The 20,393-nt window shown below is 45.3% G+C and overlaps 1 protein-coding gene across 1 annotated transcript in view; it reads right to left on the bottom strand.

The window, feature by feature from the left end:
- LOC121570064 (dynein axonemal heavy chain 5-like) overlaps positions 1 to 20,393 on the bottom strand; it is a 71,750-nt gene that overhangs the window by 43,676 nt on the left and 7,681 nt on the right. The window contains 19 exon segments of the mRNA XM_041881528.2: positions 3,090 to 3,286; positions 3,460 to 3,717; positions 3,944 to 4,109; positions 4,514 to 4,659; positions 4,984 to 5,155; positions 5,439 to 5,645; positions 6,148 to 6,469; positions 6,566 to 6,651; positions 6,759 to 6,866; positions 7,751 to 7,966; positions 9,720 to 9,842; positions 10,144 to 10,251; positions 10,510 to 10,623; positions 10,875 to 11,051; positions 11,277 to 11,414; positions 11,902 to 12,120; positions 12,590 to 12,744; positions 12,953 to 13,037; positions 13,258 to 13,392. Of these exon segments, the coding sequence (XP_041737462.2) occupies positions 3,090 to 3,286; positions 3,460 to 3,717; positions 3,944 to 4,109; positions 4,514 to 4,659; positions 4,984 to 5,155; positions 5,439 to 5,645; positions 6,148 to 6,469; positions 6,566 to 6,651; positions 6,759 to 6,866; positions 7,751 to 7,966; positions 9,720 to 9,842; positions 10,144 to 10,251; positions 10,510 to 10,623; positions 10,875 to 11,051; positions 11,277 to 11,414; positions 11,902 to 12,120; positions 12,590 to 12,744; positions 12,953 to 13,037; positions 13,258 to 13,392 (3,132 nt within the window).

Here is a 20,393-nt window from a genome sequence, read left to right as displayed (position 1 = left end):
GTGCTTGCACCACGCACGTGCCGTGCGAAGATGGGCATCCAGCCAGGACGGGGTGTGCCGGCTCAACGCTCCTGGTCTCCAGTACGCCTCCTCGGTCCCGCATATCCTGCGCCAGTTCTACGAACTGTATCGCCAGTGCGCGTGCACAGCCCAGTGCGTCCTGTGCCAGCACCCCGCACGTGTAGTGCGAAAGTGGGCAGCCAGCCAGGACGGGTTGTGCCAGCTCTCCGCTCTAGACCTCCAGTCCGCCTCCATAGTCCGGCCCGGCCTGTTCCTGCTCCTCGCACCAAGCCAGTGGTGCGCGTCGCCAGCCCGGCTCGGCCTGTGCCTGCTCCTCGCACCAAGCCAGTGGTGCGCGTCGCCAGCCCGTCCCGGCCTGTTCCTGCTCCTCGCACCAAGCCAGTAGTGCGCGTCGCCAGCCCGGCCCGGCCTGTTTCTGCTCCTCGCACCAAGCCAGTGGTGCGTGTCGCCAGCCCGGCCTGGCCTGTTCCTGCTCCTCGCACCAAGCCAGTGGTGCGCGTCGCCAGCCCGGCCCGTTCCTGCTCCTCGCACCAAGCCAGTGGTGCGCGTCGCCAGCCCGGCCCGGCCTGTTCCTGCTCCTCGCACCAAGCCAGTGGTGCGCGTCGCCAGCCCGGCCCGGCCTGTTCCTGCTCCTCGCACCAAGCCAGTGGTGCGCGTCGCCAGTCCGGCCCGGCCCGTTCCTGCCCCTCGCACCAAGCCAGTGGTGCGTGTTCCTAGTCCGGTCCGGCCCGTGCCTGCTCCTTGCACCAGACCAGTGGTGCGTTTGTCCAGTCCGGCATGGCCCGTGCCCGTTCCACCGGTGTCCGGCACCGGTCAGCTGCTCCACTCCGGAGTCAGAGCAGTCCGCTCCACCGGTGCCTGATCCAGTTCCGGTCAGCTGTTCCACTCCGGAGCCAGAGCAGTCCGCTCCACCGGTGCCTGATCCAGCTCCGGTCAGCTGCTCCACTCCGGAGCCAGAGCAGTCCGCTCCACCGGTGCCTGATCCAGCTCCGGTCAGCTGCGCCACTCCGGAGCCAGAGCAGTCCGCTCCACCGGGGTACAGTCCAGTGCCGGTCAGCGGCTCCACTCCGGAGCCAGAGCAGTCCGCTCCACCGGTGCCTGATCCAGCTCCGGTCAGCGACTCCACTCCGGAGCCAGAGCAGTCCGCTCCACCGGTGCCCAGTCCAGCTCCGGTCAGCGGCTTCACTCCGGAGCCAGAGCAGTCCGCTCCACCGGTGCCTGATCCAGCTCCAGTCAGCGACTCCACTCCGGAGCCAGAGCAGTCCGCTCCACCGGTGCCAAGTCCAGCTCCGGTCAGCGGCTCCAGTCCAGACCATGACGTCAGCCCCTCTCCAGGTTCGGGGTCTTCCACACCAGGGTCCAGACAGGGCCTGGCGTATCGTGGGAGGAAGGAGAGGGGAAGCAGCGCGCCAAGGTCCAGACCAGACCAGGGGCGCAACAGGGAGGCGGAGAGTGAGAGGTCGTCACGCCCCGAGCCGGATCCACCTCCGAGGCGGAATGCCCACCCGGCCCCTACCCTGTTATGTTTATGTTGTGCGGTCGGAGTCCGCACCTTTGGGGGGGGGGGTACTGTCACGCCCTGACTCAGGGGACGCTTAAATGTTGAGTCAGGGTGTGTATATTCTGTGTTGTGTGTTTTCTATGTTTCAGTCTATTATGTGTAGATCTATGTTGGCCGGTGTGGTTCCCAATCAGAGACAGCTGTAGCTCGTTGTCTCTGATTGGGGATCATACTTAGGCAGCCTATTGGCACTAGTGGGTTGTGGGATCTTGTTCCGTGTAAGGTATATTGTGTGTTCTACCTTGGACTTCACGTTTCGTTTCCTTTGTCGTTTTGTCGTGTGTTTAATAGTTATAATAAACATGTACGTATATCACGCTGCGCCTTGGTCTGACCCGTCATTCAACGAACATGACAGGAAGAACGTTCTATGGACAGATGATTCAAAAGTATAACTTTTTGGACAACATGGTTCCAGTAATGCCTGGCGAAAATCAAACTCTGCATTCCACAGTAAGAACATCATACCAAAGGTCAAGCATGGTGGTGGTGGTGTGATGGTTTGGGGATGCTTTGCTGCCTCAAGACCTGGACGACTTGCCTTAATAGAAGGAACCATGAATTCTGCTCTGTATCAGAGAATTCTACAGGAGAATGTCAGACCATCTGTCTATGAGCTGAAGCTGAAGCGCAGCTGGGTCATGCAGCAAGACAATGATCCAAAACACACAATCAAGTCTACATGAAAATTGCTAAAAAGCAACAAATTTGACATTTTGGAATGGCCTAGTCAAAGTCCAGACCTAATCCCAATTGAGATGTTGTGGCAGGACTTGAAACGAGCAGTTCATGCTTGAAAACCCACACGTCACTGAGTTAAAGCAGTTCTGCATGGAAGAGTGGGCCAAAATTCCTCCACAGCGACGTGAGAGACTGATCAACAGAACTACAGGAAGCATTTGGTTGGAGTCATTGCAGCTAAAGGTTGCACAACCAGTTATTGAGTATAAGGGGGCAATTACTTTTTCACACAGGGGAATTGGGTGTTGCATAACTTTGTTTATGAAATAAATATGTAATTGTTGTGTAATTTGTCCACTTATGTTCCCTTTATCTAATATTAGGTTTTGGTTGAAGATCTGATAACATTCAGTATCACAAATATGCAAAAGTAGAGAAAATTAGAAAGGGGGCAAATACTTTTCATAGCACTGTATATATTTCCACACTATGGGGTTGGAATAATATGAAAATGATGATAATGCCCTTTTAGTGTACGAGCTGTTTGAAAAGACTGCCTGCCATTTCAGCCTGTTTTGGTGGGATGGAGTTTTAGCCTGGCAATAACAGCTAGTTTTCAGTTTTCCCCTCCCCACTCAGAACACTCCCAGACATTCCTAGCAAATTATTGCTTGAGAAATTGCTCTTTGCTAAGAAGCTATTTTTGTTTCTTTTTGAACATTTTAATTGAAAACAATCACAGTAAGGTACTTAATTGTTACCCAGAAAGTATTTGATATTGAGATAAAAACTGCTGCATTGGAGCTGTAAGCCACAGCAAGCCCACCTTGGAGATCCTCTCCTTGCTCCACTGGCCGACTCCTTTGCTGACACTGACCACACACTCCACAGCCCGGTTCAGAGCCTGCTGGACCTCGTCCAGGGCTGGGACCATGGCGATGTTGGGGATGGACAGGGTCACATTGGTCCTGAAGATAGGCTGCTGACCACTGCCCTTCAGACGGCTGGGAGAATCACTCTCTGCTGTGGGGAGATGGGCTGGTATTGAAGTAGGGAGAAATGTAATGGGAAACCCTACCCTTCATGACGGCCCCACCTTACTCCAACATCTAAAGGGTGGAGCTCAAAGGGTGCCACTTTGTGACAACTGCTGATGTAAAAGGGGTTTATAAATATATTGGATTGATGGAACTTACCCAGGAAGTGCATGAGTGAGGAGGCGTGGATGCGTTTGCGGAGGGTCTCCAGGGTGTTGCGTGTGAGCCTCAGCAGGGCGTCCACATTACGGTGGTTGAAGTGGGACAGAAGCTCTTGAGCCTCCTCCTCCATCACCTCCAGCAGGTCTCTCTTCTTCTTCCTCTTCCCCAGGGGAGACGGGGGGCCCGTGGTACTGGCCGCCGTGGTGTTACGAGACAGCAGGTTGAGGCGACCCTCTGACTTACCCTCCTCCTCACCTGGGAAGAGGCATGAACACACGTGAGTACACCTGCATGTACACGCACCACGCACACAGGCATGGACACAGGCATGCACACTTTCTCATTTCTAATTTCTTTATGCACCTGAACAACCTTTTTACTTTTGTACAATTTCACTTGCATTTTGCTGACCCGGTTATCACTCTCCGTTTGAGTTTTGCTGCATCATAATTATCACAGTTAAAACTGTAGGTTACTGTACCTTCACTCTCCACTTGGTCCATATCAGTCCTGCTCTCTTCTAGTAGTTTCTCCTCCCCCTCCTTGTGCAGTTCACACTCCAGCAGCATGTTGATGAGCTCGTTGGTTGCCTCCTCCACCAGGGAACTCTTGGTGTGGAGACTTTGAGCTCCCTTTATACACAGCTCCTACCATGACATACAAGAAGAAAGTACATGAGCCTATATCAGAGGTAGAAAAACTCTGTTCCTGGAGTTCTGCAGGTACTCTAACTAGGCACCACACCTGACCAACTGAGCTAGTTGATCAGTTCAGTGATCACACCTGGTCTTCCAGGTCGGTTAAATCAAAAACATGAAGTGCCTGCGGCACTCCAGGACCTGGGTTACCTACCCCTGGTCCTACATGCATGAAGACTGTGTTTACAATGAACTAGTACTGAACTAAATATACTGTTTTGTCTGGTCAATGTTGTTAGCACTGACGATGAGTTACTGTGTTACCAATACAGACTGTTGATTATGCAATTATTATGCCTAACAAGCATTTGTGTGTATAACACATGAGTAATACAGAGGGAATCTTTGTTTACCCTGGTGGTCTGAACGAACTCGTCACAGCTCAATGGTTCGTCCAGGGGCAGAACCCACAGTGTGGCTCCACTCATCTCCTGCAGCACAGCGTCTATCCTGAACTCCACCAGGTCATTCACTCTGTCCATCAGTAGCTCCAGGTCCGCTGGACACACAGGTTACAGGTCAGAGGTCATACACAGCACCACGGGGTCACCAGGGATCACAAGGAAACAGCAGTGGGAAAAACAGGTTGAAACGATATCATTACAACCAGCTTTGCCCACTGGGACAGCAGATAGAACCTCTTCCAATGGGATATATTACATGAGTTGATCAGGCACAATTAGCTGCGATCAAATGCAGGCAGAGGTTAGGTGTGCTAACTGTGCTGGTTATTGTGGTGAGATTGTTCTGCCGTTTTATAGTATGGTGCTATGACAGAGCACAGTGCAGTGCTGACAAGGTTTGATTGGATTCGGTTACATACTGAGAGCACTGTTGATGCGGCTGAGGTATTTATCGATGTTCAGTGAGGTCCAGTTGAGGGAGGTCAGGCCTGGTAGAATGGCTTCATCCACCTTAGCAACATGAGGCATTACCAGTTGCTCAAAGGCACTCTGGATCTTAGCCCGGACCCTGGCGTTCTCTGTCAGAACCAGCTGTGGATGGGTGTCAGAAATAGAGAAATTACTAATAACCCTTTACTTAATGCCTGTCGTTATAATGCTTTCACCCTTATAATGTTTTCTAATCATCGCATTAAAAATGTTCTTGACTAAGTCCCAGCCCATAGGACTTTCTACTCAGTTCAAAGTGAATTGAAATAACAGCCCTTTTATTACTGTTGTTGAGTGTATATAAAGCTTTTTAAAGATAAAGGATACAGTATGATGCTCAATATGCTTCAGTTGATCAATAGGCATCATGGAATACCTAGTGTACCTGCAGCTTGTTGTAGTTCCTCTTGAGGGCATCTTGTTTCTGTTGTAAGATGACTGCGAAGGGAGGAATCTCCAGCCTCATCCTGGACATGCAGTCTGTCTCCCTGATCTGTGTCAGGATCTGGGGGTCAAAGTTGACAAACAGGTCCCCCGTATCGGGACATTTGACCAGTAAAGAGGCCCGGAGGCCCAGTCTGACCTCCTCGATCTGGGGAGTGAGAAAGAGTGAGTGAGAGAGAGAGAGAGAGAGAGAGAGAGAGAGAGAGAGAGAGAGAGAGAGAGAGAGAGAGAGAGAAATGGAGAGACAGCAAGAGAGTGAGAGAGTGAGTGATAGAGAGAGAGAGAGACGAGAGAGAGGGAGAGAGCAAGCGAGAGAGAGAGAGCAAGAGCGAGAGACGGAGAGAGCGAGAGAGAGAGAGTATGAGTGATGTGAGTCATCTACAGTACGTCTGTCGGAAATCAACAAGTAAATCAAAAGTCATATCAGTCTTGCCAACTACGACAGCACAAACAGATCTGGGACCAGGCTCTAGATAAGGTACAGATAAGCATTAATAACAGTAACAGTTAACGCTGATATGCTACTGGAGTATAGGTCCAGCCAGTACACCAGAGACCATATCAAGCGTCTCAGAGCATGAATGCTGATTAATAATCAGTTTTGCCTTTAACATCACAATGAATAAGATAAGCAGGAGGGACTCTCTCACCTGCTTCATCCATCCATGGTGGTAAAGCATCTCAAACTCCAGCAGCACCCTGGCCACCCTGTTGTAGTTCTTGATGATGCGTTTGGCCTCGGGCGTAGCCAGCACCCCAGGGTCTTCCTGAAACAGATCCATGGGTTCCTGGATCCTCCGGTACAGCTGGCGGGCCCACAGGATCTTACCGGCTACCGGGGGCAGGTCCCGGCCAATGGGAGGCTCCATCTTCTGCTTGGTGTAGTTACGGGACACCATTTCTATGTCCCTTCCATAGTTCTGTAGGATCCGCTGATACTTCTCATCGATGCCCAGGTCTGGAATGCCCAGTCTTAGTGATGTAAGGGGATATTTTGATATCAAATTGAGAATTAATGAAATGAATTAAAGTTTGGTTTGAAATAGAGGTGGACTGAAATAACGGTACCTTTCAAATTTCTTCAGTACATTCAAAGCCCTCTCTGTGTTTTGAATCTTATCGAATGTGTTATCCATGAAGGTCTTCAGCTGATTCTGAAAGCAAATGAACACAACAAACAATTGTGCAAGTAAATTATGAGATTATTCAGATGTGCTGTGTTATGATTTACCGGTAAGGTCGTTATAAAGTGTAAACTTACATGCAAGTCAGTGGTGTTTTTACAAAACTCATCATAGTCCTGATCAAAGTCTGTTCTTCTCTGATCAAGGAAACTGTAGTGCTTTTTCTTCATAGTCATTACAATGCTCTGAAAATAAAAGACGACAAGTTATTTTTCTAGTCTTTCCAAAACTCTTGAGGCTTTTGATAATTTCTTGTGTCTGTATTCATTCCAACCAAAGTCAACAGACTGTCAACAATGTTTCAGTTGAATGTTGTGAAACTGTTGGGTTTAATTTCATTTTAACCAGAGTAGGAGGCTACATAATAGAGAATGTAGAATGATGATGACATGCAGGTTCTGGCTGGACACCATCCCTATTTAAAGATCCTCCATCTACAATAGCAGGGATGAACAGCAGCGTATAAAATAGCAGTAATTGCTCCGATGAGCAGCTTACCATAAAATATGTATATCCTGACTCTGGTGAACAAACTGTCAACTTTCACAAAAGGCCATCAGGACTTAGTAATGGATCAGCTTCTGCTCAATTATCTGACACACGAAAACCAAAACTAATGCTAAGTTCAACGCAATCAAATAAACTGAGGACAAAACAAATGTGTAGGTAAATGTTAAGATAAACACCAGTGAAATTCAATATAAAGTAACAAATATGTCTGTTTGCTTTCTGAAATGGCTCCCGATCATTACAGTTAGGATTTTAGTATGATTATATGCTTGGTAGAGTTGATGATGATGATGATGAGGCACTTATGGACAAAAACAAGGACCAAAAAAATTATGTGGCAAAAGTTACCTCCCATTTCCCCTGCATTTCTGCAGTCTGTCCAGCGGTAGCAATAGAAAGAGCAGATCTAACATTACTACACTTGCAAGGATAAATACCAAAAGGTTAACATCTAAAAAGGCAATGTCTAAAAAGGTTAATGTCTAAAAAGGTCATGTCTAAAAAGGTCATGTCTAAAACGGTAACATCTAAACAGTACTCTAATCTCTCGAACGTGTACCTGAAACGTGGTTGCCATAGTTTCCAGGCCTTCTATCTTGGAGTCCTGTAGGGCTGAGTAGGTAGTGATGGTGCTGAACATGTTGAGGATCTTGTAGAGGCGTCGTTGGAACGTCTCAAACTTCCCAAAGATGTACATCTCACTGAAATCAAACTGTCTCTCTGAGGGACTCTGCTCCAGCTTCTCCTTGGTCTTGTGGAAGCACTTCTGGTACTCCTATAATCAGATAGATGGGATCCAGATGAAAAGTCATTGGAGGAGCATGGAAAGGAAGTTATAATGTAAAATATTGTGAGAAGTACACTATATATACAAAAGTATGTGGTCACCCCTTCAAATTAGTGGATTCGGCTATTTCAGCCACACCCGTTGCTGACAGGTGTATAACATCGAGCACACAGCCATGTAATCTCCATAGACAAACACTGACAGTAGAATGGCCTTACTGAAGAGCTCAGTGACTTTCAACGTGGCACCATCATAGTATGCCACCTTTCCAACAAGTCAGTTCGCAACATTTCTGCACTGCTAGAATTGCCACCGGTCAACTGTAAGTGCTGCTATTGTGAAGTGGAAACGTCTAGGAGCAACAACGGCTCAGCCGTGAAGTGGTAAGCCACACAAGCTCACAGAACGGGACCGCCGAGTGCTGAAGCGCGTAGTGCATCAAAATCGTCTGTCCTCGGTTGCAACAATCACTACCGAGTTCCAAATTGCCTCTGGAAGCAACGTCAGCACAAGAACTGATCGTTGGGTGCTTCATGAAATGGGTTTCCATGGCCGAGCAGCCGCACACAAGCCTAAGATAATAATAAATAATAATATGCCATTTAGCAGACGCTTTTATCCAAAGCGACTTACAGTCATGCGTGCATACATTTTTTGTGTATGGGTGGTCCCGGGGATCGAACCCACTACCTTGGCGTTACAAGCGCCGTGCTCTACCAGCTGAGCTACAGAGGACCACACAACATGCGCAATGCCAAGCGTCTGCTGGAGTGGTGTAAAGCTCGCCGCCATTGGACTCTAGAGCAGTGGAAATGCGTTCTCTAACGCTACAGCATACAATGACATTCTAGACTATTCTGTGCTTCCAACTTTGTGGAAACAGTTTGGGGAAGGCCCTTTCCTGTTTCAGCATGACAATGCCCCCATGCACAAAGCGAGGTCCATACAGAAATGGTTTGTCGAGATTGGTGTGGAAGAACTTGACTGGCTTGCACAGAGCCCTGACCTCAACCCCATCGAACACCTTTGGGATGAATTGGAACACAGACTGCGAGCCAGGCCTAATCGCCTTACATCAGTGCCCAACCTCACTAACGCTCTTGTGGCTGAATGGAAGCAAGTCCCTGCATCAATGTTCCAACATCTAGTGGAAAGCCTTCCCAGAAGAGTGGAGGCTGTTATAGCAGCAAAGGGGGGACCAACTCCATATTAATGCCCATGATTTTGGAATGAGAATTTTGAAGAGCAGGTGTCCACACACTTTTGGTCATGTAGTGTACGTAAAGGATGTTGTGGTATATATTATCTCTAGTGTATTGATAATATATTTAAGCAATAAGGCCCGAGGGGGTGTGGTATATGGCCAATATACTACGGCTAAGGGCTGTTCTTATGCACGACGCAACGTGGAGTGCCTGGATATAGCCCTTAGCCGTGGTATGTTGGCAATATACCAAACCCCTGAGGTGCCTTATTGCTATTATAAACTGGTTACCGACGTAATTAGAGCCGTAAAAATACATGTTTTGTCATACTCGTGGTATACGGTGTGATATACCACGGCTTTCAGCCAATCAGCATTCAGGGCTCGAACCACCCAGTTTATAATATTTTATAGATTAAAGCTTTTAAGGAACTGTACTTTCAAAAAGCACATTTATTTGTGCCTTGATTTAGCACACTATTTTAAATGATATGGTTAAAGTGTGTTGAACAATAACTTGGCATATGAAAGCAGTACCTGGTTTAGGTGGATAGCAGCTTTGAGTTTCTCAGCTACAACACCCTGAGGCTGGTCCCATATGGATGCAGAACCGTTGTTGGTGATGTAAGCCTTACATGCTGTAATCATCTGGTTGGTAACCTAAGACATGGAGATACAGAAGAAAAAAGGATACATTTCAGGTGCCTCTCTAATAAGTAACCTCGATGGGATGACTGGTTAAAGGGGTTTGGAGAGAAGTACTGTAGACAGCACTTCAGATGACATGAGACCAGGTGGTGCGGCCAAATGCACCAAGAACATCAAAGAAGAATTGACAAGATTGATTTTAATACACTTCTAATGATTAAATGTAATACATTCGGCAGCTTTTAATTTGGAGTGAGATTTACAGTCACCTATTCTTCTTGGTGGTTACATACATTATCTTGGCAATAATGACCTTGACAAACAGGGAGGTGATCTTCTCTGAGGTGTTGTAGTAGCGGGAGATACTGTGGATCATCCGGATGGCGTTGATCAGGCCTGGAATGGCCTCTACCATCGACACCTGCGTTCATTTAGCATACAATACAATCATACAATGATGAGTTTTCAAATCCATTAAGATCGATATACATAGTGGACCAGTTTCGCAGATTAAGTCTAGTCCTGGAATAAAAGGTTTTTAATTGAAAGTGCTACTTAGTCCAGCATTAGGAATAATCTGTGTCCGGGAAACTGGCAAACTATGTCAGTCTGTAGTTAGTAAGTCTTAGAGGAAGATGAGTTGTCATACTGAAAACTGTATTCAATATTAGTCTCTCACAGGGTCACTGTTGTATAGCGGGTCACAGAACTTCTCCAGAGTGTAGAGGTACTTCACATTGTCCTTGGCCTCATTGGCTGAGTCAGTGATCCTGGTGTCCAGCTCTCGCCAGGACTGGGGGGACAGATACAGTCATCAAACATACACTGTACCTATTCTGCTACATTAATACAGAAAACACCAGCTGAATTCAGATATGAGAGCCATGTACAGTAAGCATAGAGAAGTTTTATATTTCTAAATGTGACTGGCTCCCACGAACGAGTCTCAAGTCGAAAATCGAAATTGAGATTTTAACATTTTATTAGCAGGCCTTTAACATCTACTCCTGTGTTACGAAGGACATGGTGTAACAGCTTGCTCACCTTGATGAGTTTGGACTTGGCCATCATGAGCACGCCCAGGACAGCCTTGACGTCGGGGCTCTTGAGCTGGTCCAGGAGGTAGTTGAAGCGGGACATGCGTTTCTTCCAGTGGTCCAGCTCGGCCCGCGGCCCCAGGTCATCTGCCTCCTTCCTCAGCTGGTCACTCTCAGCCAGCACCTGGATACAACACAATCACTGCTGATTGGGGAATGCAATATCTGTAAACTGTATTAGATGTGGTGGATCTTGATGTAAATCCTGAGTTGCCTTTCTTAATTGCCTCTGAGGGGATAAATACAGTTTTATTGTATTGACTTTATTGAACACACCCCCACCCACAATAACACAGGTCCATGGAGGGGAAAGGTATCCATGATGCTATTGAGGTTCAATCTATCTTACCTGTTCAATCTGTTTGAGCCACACTTTCATACAGGCCTCTATCTTCTCTGTTGCCTCTGTGCTGTTAGCTACAGCAATGTAGTCAGACGGGCCTTTCAGTGTCTTCAGGTCAAATACGTCACACTCTTTTAGGTTGACCTAAATGAAACGATTAATGATGTCAACTGTATATTCGTATATTCGTAATTGCAAATTGACATTTGTTTGTTTTGATAAGCATGTGTGTGTGTGTGTGTGCGTGTGTGCGTGTGTGTGTGGATTTGATTATTATTTAAATACTTATTTTCTGTGTATTTAAGTATTTTCAAATAATGTGGCCTGAATAAACCACATCTATTGGAATTATTTTAAAGTACTTTCAAATAGTTTTCTATAAAAAGCCTACTATTTCAAAGTATTTTTAAATACTTATTTGAAATACTATTTTCAAATACCTGGGTTAAATACATGGGTGTGTATTTGAGTCAGTGTATTTGAGTATTTTCAAATACATTCCAATATTCAACTACTGGTCTTTTCAAATAAAACATATCTGAATAATTACTTTGAAATGCATGTGAAAATAATTGAGATAATTGAAATAGTATTTGAAGCCAGGTCGGCTGAGCGTGCACATTTCACCTACCTTCTCCTGCAGGCTCTCCTGCGCCCCGGCCAGCACAGACACAAAGCTGTCTAGAGAGCTGATGAAGTCCTGTTTAACTGACTGGGCCTGTGGACTGGCCAGCTCTCCCCAGCCGTGGTTCATCTTCTTCAGGGTGGGTATGAAGATCTCTGACAGCAGCTGCTCCACACTTTTAAGCAGGCCTACCTCTGTGGTGTCCAGCATGTTGAAATTCACCTCCTACCAGGGCCAGAGAATTTTAGATAGACATGACCACACAGTAGGCCAGTGGATGACACCATTTTAGAAGCAAAGATTGGGCTGACGTGTCATACTGTTATTAATATTGTGTGCTTTAAGCCTTAAAGTCTTTAAGCAGTTTGCCTGAATGCAAGGATAAATAGCGTTATGAATGATAAGAGCATTGTTATACGAACATTGTTTAAGACTTTAGACATATAAATATTGACAAAACGTATAATGCCGACTATGTGTTGGATCAGGGCTCTCCAACCCAGTTCCTGGAGAGCTACCCTCCTGTAGGTTTTCAATCCAACCCCAGTTGTAACTAACCTGATTCAGCTTATCAACCAGCTAATTATTGGAATCAGGTGTGCTAGATTAGGGTTGGAGTGAAAACCTACAGGACGGTAGCTCTCCAGGAACAGGGTTGGAGAGCCTTGTGTTGGATAGTAAGGTGGAGACTTACCCTGTGCACATTCTCAGAGGTGATGGCCTTGGAGGGGTTGGCTCTTGTGAAGAACACACAGACACCAGTCAGAGCCACATCTTTGCCCTCGGTGACAAACACCTTGGCCTTCTTCCTCCGGTTGGGGGCCAAGGCAGCTGCTGCTGCTGATGCTGCTGCTAGGGAGACAAACGAAGCAGTTCCCCACTATATCATCTTTATGACAGGAAGAAGTGTAAGAGACATTACTCTATCTGGAGTTATCCTCTCTGTTAGCGAGATTCAACCTCTTTGTCTTTGAGCTCTAACTCTACTATTAACTTTGTTATTACTCTGCTATTATTATATTCCCCTATTACTTCCCTGCATGGCCAATCATCTTACCTGCTTCAGCTGGCTCCACATCCTGATAGTAGAACATGATATGAGGAAGTCCTTCAGCCACAAAGAACTGCTCCATGCGCTCAATCTATGGGAGACACGTTCATCACAATCACCGTTTCCACAATTCATTTACCTTTACTTGATTCAATCGCTTTTGCACAAGTTATTACCATACAGGTAATCTTGAAACGAAGAACCAAATGTTGCATCCGCAAGCAGTGGCCAGCTACTCAACAGTCTGTCACAAGGGACCACACTACAGGGGATTGATGGAGGTGGAGCAGTGGTGAAGTGTTATGCCCTACCTGAGTTCCCTCCAGAATGGCGTCCTCCACGTCAGCCTTCTCCAGGCCCAGGCAGGAAGCCACGATGCTGAGGACGTAGTCATGTCTGCCATCCAGCTGAGCTCTCTTAGCCTCACGCTCCTCTTTCAGCTTTTGCTGCAAACAGAGAGACAGAGAGAGGTATCATCAAGTCAACCCCAATACAGACTCAATTGCTTCGACAAGAGGTGGAACCAAATTTTGATTAATATTCCATCCCAGAAACAATTAATGTAATTCAAATGGTAATGATGACTGGATCCAACAGGGTCATTCACACATACTTTGAATGCAACAATCTCACTGTTAGATATGAGAGAGGATTGAAGCTCCCTTTTGCTCCTTCTAGACTTTGAGTCAGCCATTGTTCAAAAGGTTCACAGAATGACAATCACTGTCACATGTCAGCCAAGACAGCAGAATTCAGGACGCTTGTAAACTCCATTGAAGAAATATCAGAAAAAAATACAGTATCTTCAATATATACTGCAGTTTTGTTATTAACAGTAGAAATCCATTAAAAAACAGTAAAAAACATAGCAAAATCCCACACGAAAAAGTGAAAATGAAAGTGATAGCCTATTGCTTCATGGAAATCTCTTGAACCATGACCTCCGATAAAACATTGTCCATATACTCCAGACTCTTGAGCTGTGCCTCTTTCTCTGTGTCTTCTCTACCACTCCTACCCACTAGCTATCCACTTGTTATATACAGTCAAATATCCAGACAGTAGCACAAACAGCACAGATAGAACATTACCATCCCACTCTGCCTAGCCTATAACACTACCCTGGATAGCCTAGTGGCTGGGGGCCTCATGTTAAAGAGGACAGACAGAATAGAGATAGTAAAATCTACTACAATGAGTTGCTTGGTAACGGTAGGAAAAAGGCAAGCCAATAAATTAAGCCGACTTTGTGTTGTATATCGTGGGCCGGATGCAGATGCTTTCAAACTCTGGTTTTATGTTCCCCATTGACAGTCCGGAATTTGTCTGGAGAAGTTTTTCATGCTAGGTCAAGCTACCTTTTACTTGCACGGGTCAGTCTATTTTTTGATCTAGGCCCTTTTGGAGCAGCACATTGCAACTTAACAACAATTTATAGTTACTGGCCAGACCATTTACCAGCAGATCAGGAATACTAAGCACACTTAAGCTTTTCCTGCATTTCTTTGCATCTACACTGGCATGCTACTATTTGGCAAACACTATACATTTGCCCCTAAGAATGCATTCGATGCCATTGATAAAGTGTTGTCACATTCCGACTGTTGAGTTATTCATGCCAAACCGGCTCACTGGTCTGTCTCTATTGCACTTTAAAGACGTCTTGGCTAAGTCTGAGTCACATTTACTATGGCTTAATTGATAACCCCAATGGATAAGCCCAATGGAAAGATAGCTCCACATGAGTTCCATCCAGGTATCAGGTGGGAGTAGAAGAAGGCTGCGGAAGAAGATAGCAGAAGAAGAAGGCTAAAGATTTACAGCAGGCCTTGATGTCATGCATCAGATCAGAGGCAGCAGCCAACAGTCAACAAGCCTGGACACGAAAGACCAAACACAGCTATTGACCTATTGGACAAATACAAGCCCCAGACTGCATCCTAAATGGCACCCTACTCCCTATACGGTGCCCTGCTTGGTCTCTGGTCAAAAGTAGTGCACGATGTAGGGAAAAGGGTGCCATTAGAAGCAGCCCCCGGTGTGTCAGCATGTGCAACACAGGCCAGCCAGCACAATACTGATTTAACACTGCCTGAACAGAACCACTGGAGGGAAATACATGCTTATATAAGCTAGCCAAGACAGGGGTTGCTGGGCGACTGCCCACACACACACATCATACCTGCTCCCTGGGCTGGCAGTGATTCCAGTCCAAGGCTTTCATGATGAGCAAACAGCCACCTCAGGCATCAGCCTACAGACAAACACTACAGCACACCAAGCACCAAGCACCAAGCGTACACAATGGCAGCCACAACTGTCTGCAAGCTTTCAGCTCAGATAAGAACTGAATGGCTGGAATGAAAATATCCTGACAAAACAAATCAAGAAATACTTCAGGAGAAAAGGACTGATAGCTGTTACATGTTGTAGTGGGTGATGATGGACGGAGTCAGACGGAGGAGAGGAAATCATGGAATAAATGGTTTAATCAATAAACAGAGGTACGCATCAATGCGTAATACACACCAGTGCGGACAAACGGTGTACTGGGGAAATAAAGGCACACGGGTGAATAACTCAGAGATACACAATAGAATCGAGCTCCACCGAGCTATAATCTCCTCTACAATAAACAATCACACACAAAGACAAGGGGGCAGAGGGAACACTTATACAGGTACTGATGAGGGGATATGAACCAGGTGTGTGTAATAAACAAGAAAAAACAAATGGAATGATGAGATTTGGAGCGGCAGTGGCTAGAAGGCCGGTGACGACGAACGCCGAAGCCTGCCCGAACAAGGAGAGGAGGCAGCTTCGGAGGAAGTCGTGACACGTGCTTTTGGGCGTTGTGTGTCTTGTTATCCATTCGACATTTGCAATGAATGCCATTGCAAACAATGTCTGTATCATAAAATGAAACAAGAAAATACTGACTGAAATTGCTTGTTTCGACAGAATTGATCAAAATTCTACAGAACAAGACAGAGAGCCAATTCTAACCAACGACTGATCTCAGTTCAGTTATACTCCGGAGCCTATACATATATCAAACAGTCAACAACATGCACACCATACTGGCCCCAATCTGTGATCAAATAGATGACCCGTCCCTAACCATTATTTGGCGAGGACCAACTGGGTGCTTGATGTCTCCAGTAGCTCTACTCCATCTCCTTCTATCATCATATAAATGCTACTGTGACAATCTCTTACCTTGATCACTCTTGAGACACTCTGTTTCCAGAGCTGTTTTCTAAACGCTCGAGACATGACACCTAGCTCCTCATATCAAAGACAGCTCCCAAACGACCATCTATAATCTATGTAGCTACAGATAGAGATCAGTGAGTGCTGTAGAGAAGATAAGAGTGGCTGTGATCACTCAGGAAATTAACTGGCATGCCTTTGTTTGCTCCCCACCTTGCTTTAAACTGATCCAACTGTCAGTGAAGTTAAAATCTCCTATAAACTATTCAAACAACTTAAAGAGGCAGGCAAGTTGCCAAGCTCCGGCACATGACACAGCCACAGGTGATGGGTATCACAGTAGAAGGCCACTGTATATTGTACACCAAGCCTTCATGATGCCATTGTGCAGGTGACAAAACAGTGGAAAAGGAACCTTCATAATCCCCTATTACTGTGTCAGGTATTGTGTCCCACCTTGACCTCTCTAACCCACAGAGAACCCATGCGGTGAGGCCTCTATATAAGCCTCTATGTCAGGGATCATCAACTAGATTCAGCCGCGGGCCGATTTTTTCTTGAGCGGATGGTCAGGGAGACGGAACATACTTACAAATAATTTGTAGACTGTAAACTGACAGCAAGAAGCCCAAACATATACTATTATATATATATATTTGACTAAAATATAATCATTTCAAACCTTGCTTACATTTGTATACGATCACATACAGTGAGGGAAAAAAGTATTTGATCCCCTGCTGATTTTGTACGTTTGCCCACTGACAAAGAAATGATCAGTCTATAATTTTAATGGTAGGTTTATTTGAACTTTGAGAGACAGAATAACAACAACAAAATCCAGATAAACGCATGTCAAAAATGTTATAAATTGATTTGCATTTTAATGAGGGAAATAAGTATTTGATCCCCTCTCAATCAGAAAGATTTCTGGCTCCCAGGTGTCTTTTATACAGGTAACGTGCTGAGATTAGGAGCACACTCTTAAAGGGAGTGCTCCTAATCTCAGTTTGTTACCTGTATAAAAGACACCTGTCCACAGAAGCAATCAATCAATCAGATTCCAAACTCTCCACCATGGTCAAGACCAAAGAGCTCTCCAAGGATGTCAGGGACAAGATTGTAGACCTACACAAGGCTGGAATGGGCTACAAGACCATCGCCAAGCAGCTTGGTGAGAACAGTTGGTGCGATTATTCGCAAATGGAAGAAACACAAAATAACTGTCAGCCTCCCTCGGCCTGGGGCTCCATGTAAGATCTCACCTTGTGGAGTTGCAATGATCATGAGAACGGTGAGGATTCAGCCCAGAACTACACAGGAGGATCTTGTCAATGATCTCAAGGCAGCTGGGACCATAGTCACCAAGAAAACAATTGGTAACACACTACGCCGTGAAGGACTGAAATCCTGCAACGCCCGCAAGGTCCCCCTGCTCAAGAAAGCACATATACATGCCCGTCTGAAGTTTGCCAATGAACATCTGAATGATTCAGAGGAGAACGGGGTGAATGTGTTGTGGTCAGATGAGACCAAAATCGAGCTCTTTGGCATCAACTCAACTCGCCGTGTTTGGAGGAGGAGGAATGCTGCCTATGACCCCAAAAACACCATCCCCACCGTCAAACATGGAGGTGGAAACATTATGCTAAGGAGGTGTTTTTCTGCTAAGGGGACAGGACAACTTCACCGCATCAATGGGACGATGGATGGGGCCATGTACCGTCAAATCTTGGGTGAGAACCTCCTTCCCTCAGCCAGGGCATTGAAAATGGGTCGTGGATGGGTATTTTAGCATGACAATGACCCAAAACGCACGGCCAAGGCAACAAAGGAGTGGCTCAAGAAGGAGCACATTAAGGTCCTGGAGTGGCCTAGCCAGTCTCCAGACCTTAATCCCATAGAAAATCTGTGGAGGGAGCTGAAGGTTCGAGTTGCCAAACGTCAGCCTCGAAACCTTAATGACTTGGAGAAGATCTGCAAAGAGGAGTGGAACAAAATCCCTCCTGAGATGTGTGCAAACCTGGTGGCCAACTACAAGAAACGTCTGACCGTTGTGTTTGCCAACAAGGGTTTTGCCACCAAGTACTAAGTCATGTTTTGCAGAGGGGTCAAATACTTATTTCCCTCATTAAAATGCCAATCAATTTCAATTTACATGCGTTTTTCTGGATTTTGTTGTTGTTATTCTGTCTCTCACTGTTCAAATAAACCTACCATTAAAATTATAGACTGATCATGTCTTTGTCAGTGGGCAAACGTACAAAATCAGCAGGGGATCAAATACTTTTTTCCCTCACTGTATCTCTCTATTATGCGTGGAAATACTTTTGAACATATTTCCACATTGTTTACCATTGGAGCTGATTTGCTGGTGTTTTATGTCCCAAAAAATAAACAATAAAACATTTTGCTCAGGAAACTTGGGGGGGGGGGGCAAATTAAATCACCTACGGGCCAAAATCGGCACGCAAGTTGGGGAACCCTGCTCTATGCGCTACCTACCCAAATACATAATGTGGCATTGATCTGAAGATGCGAGCTGTCTCATATTCCAAATGATCCAAACTGCATTGATATTACTGTAATGACCAAAACATTGTGGACAGTGTATTTTAATACTAGCCTATATTTTTGATGAGTAGCACAGCCTTGATGCAGATCTACAATAGCAAACTAATTTATCAAACAACAAGAGTTAGTGGAAACGCTCCTTAGTTCCACTGAATACAAGTTAATTTACTGACTTTCTTCTCCAATACACATCTGCCTATTTTTCATTCTATCAATGTTTTGTTTATGTTCTTACAGTAGCTTATTTTATTGTGTAAGTTGATCGAAAATAAATAACCTAAATGCAAATGTATAATGTTTTACACTGAAGAATGATACTTGTGACATGCTTTTCAATTAACTAACCAGTTATTTTCATAAAATCTAAAGAAAGGCAAACAAGAAACAGAGCCCTTTGCAGCCAATTTAAATCTGACACTGCTTTGATACATTTGAAAACGTTTAAAAAATATATGTTTTCCCCTTCAGAATTTACTAGAGTAAAAGTAAGAGTGTGGTACACATTCCTAAAAAAAGTACTCAAGTACTGTAACGTGTTACTTGTAGCGTGTTACTACCAACCTCTGTATTTTCATGAATCCCCAGTACTATAAAATCCATACCTCTGATTGACAATTTATAGTTGGGCAATATAGTCTACATGCTGAACCTCTATCTACACAATGGTCTGGTAAACAGTCCAGAAGACTGGTATTGTAGTGAGATAAATACAATTGTTTGTTTCTTAAAACATTCATGATGAAATGCATGATTTGGTCACAGATAGGGACCAGGGTGTAGCCTAAGTAACATGTAACAGAACTGTGTAGGTCAGCTTACCTTGTTTTGATAGTCTGGTTTAAAGTGTAGCATTGCCACTCTCAACAAAGCAACCTATTCAAGGAATCCACCCTCTTAATTGACATTAATTACTATTCATGAGAACACAGACAATAATTCCAGTGCATGCACTGCAGAACAAGCACTGCCAGCGACCAGCATCTTATTTTCCAGCCCAAAGGTTACTGTCTGAAATTATAATATTGTTTTCTCCTCAGACAGAGGCTTGCTCACTAGATAGTGTAGTATTGGGTGACCACCTGTCGGCTAGGTAATTATCAAAAGCAGTGCTATCGCCTTACCAACGTCAACAATGGGGCTTGGGGCTGAATGGGTCATTGTTATGCAGTAGAGGCTACAGTTACAGACAGTTACAGTTACAGACATGTCTCCCCTGGACAGGTATAAAAGAGCCCTGTGGTCCAACTAGTTGAGGAAGGGATTGACCAACAGAGAATGGATGGTGTTAAAGAGCAATACACAAATCTAGGCCTAGACCTATGTTGTGAAATTCGTTGTTAGGTTAGGCCTAGTTCAATCCAACCAAGGAACACAATGACTTCTTAATTAAAGCCATTCACCCGTATGCATGTTGTATGCATGTTGTACTGAAACTAGAAAGGAATAACACTAATGTAAAGTGGTGAAGAGTGGGGTGCGATGAAAGTGCCAGCAGCTGATGATTAATATGACATAGCCAATCCTTCAGAAATAAGGGGACCAACGAGTGTGGAGAAATGTTGAGTGACAAAACAATCCACCTGAACTCCAAATCCAAAAGGGCAACCAGCATTTGGCTACTGCCTGGCCAAAGAGAACAACATACACCAAGAAGCAAACA

Source organism: Coregonus clupeaformis, chromosome 28 (assembly GCF_020615455.1).
Source record: "Coregonus clupeaformis isolate EN_2021a chromosome 28, ASM2061545v1, whole genome shotgun sequence".
Lineage (NCBI taxonomy): Eukaryota > Metazoa > Chordata > Actinopteri > Salmoniformes > Salmonidae > Coregonus > Coregonus clupeaformis.
Note: the sequence above shows the minus strand (reverse complement) of the source record. Positions and strands in the feature narration are given on the sequence as shown.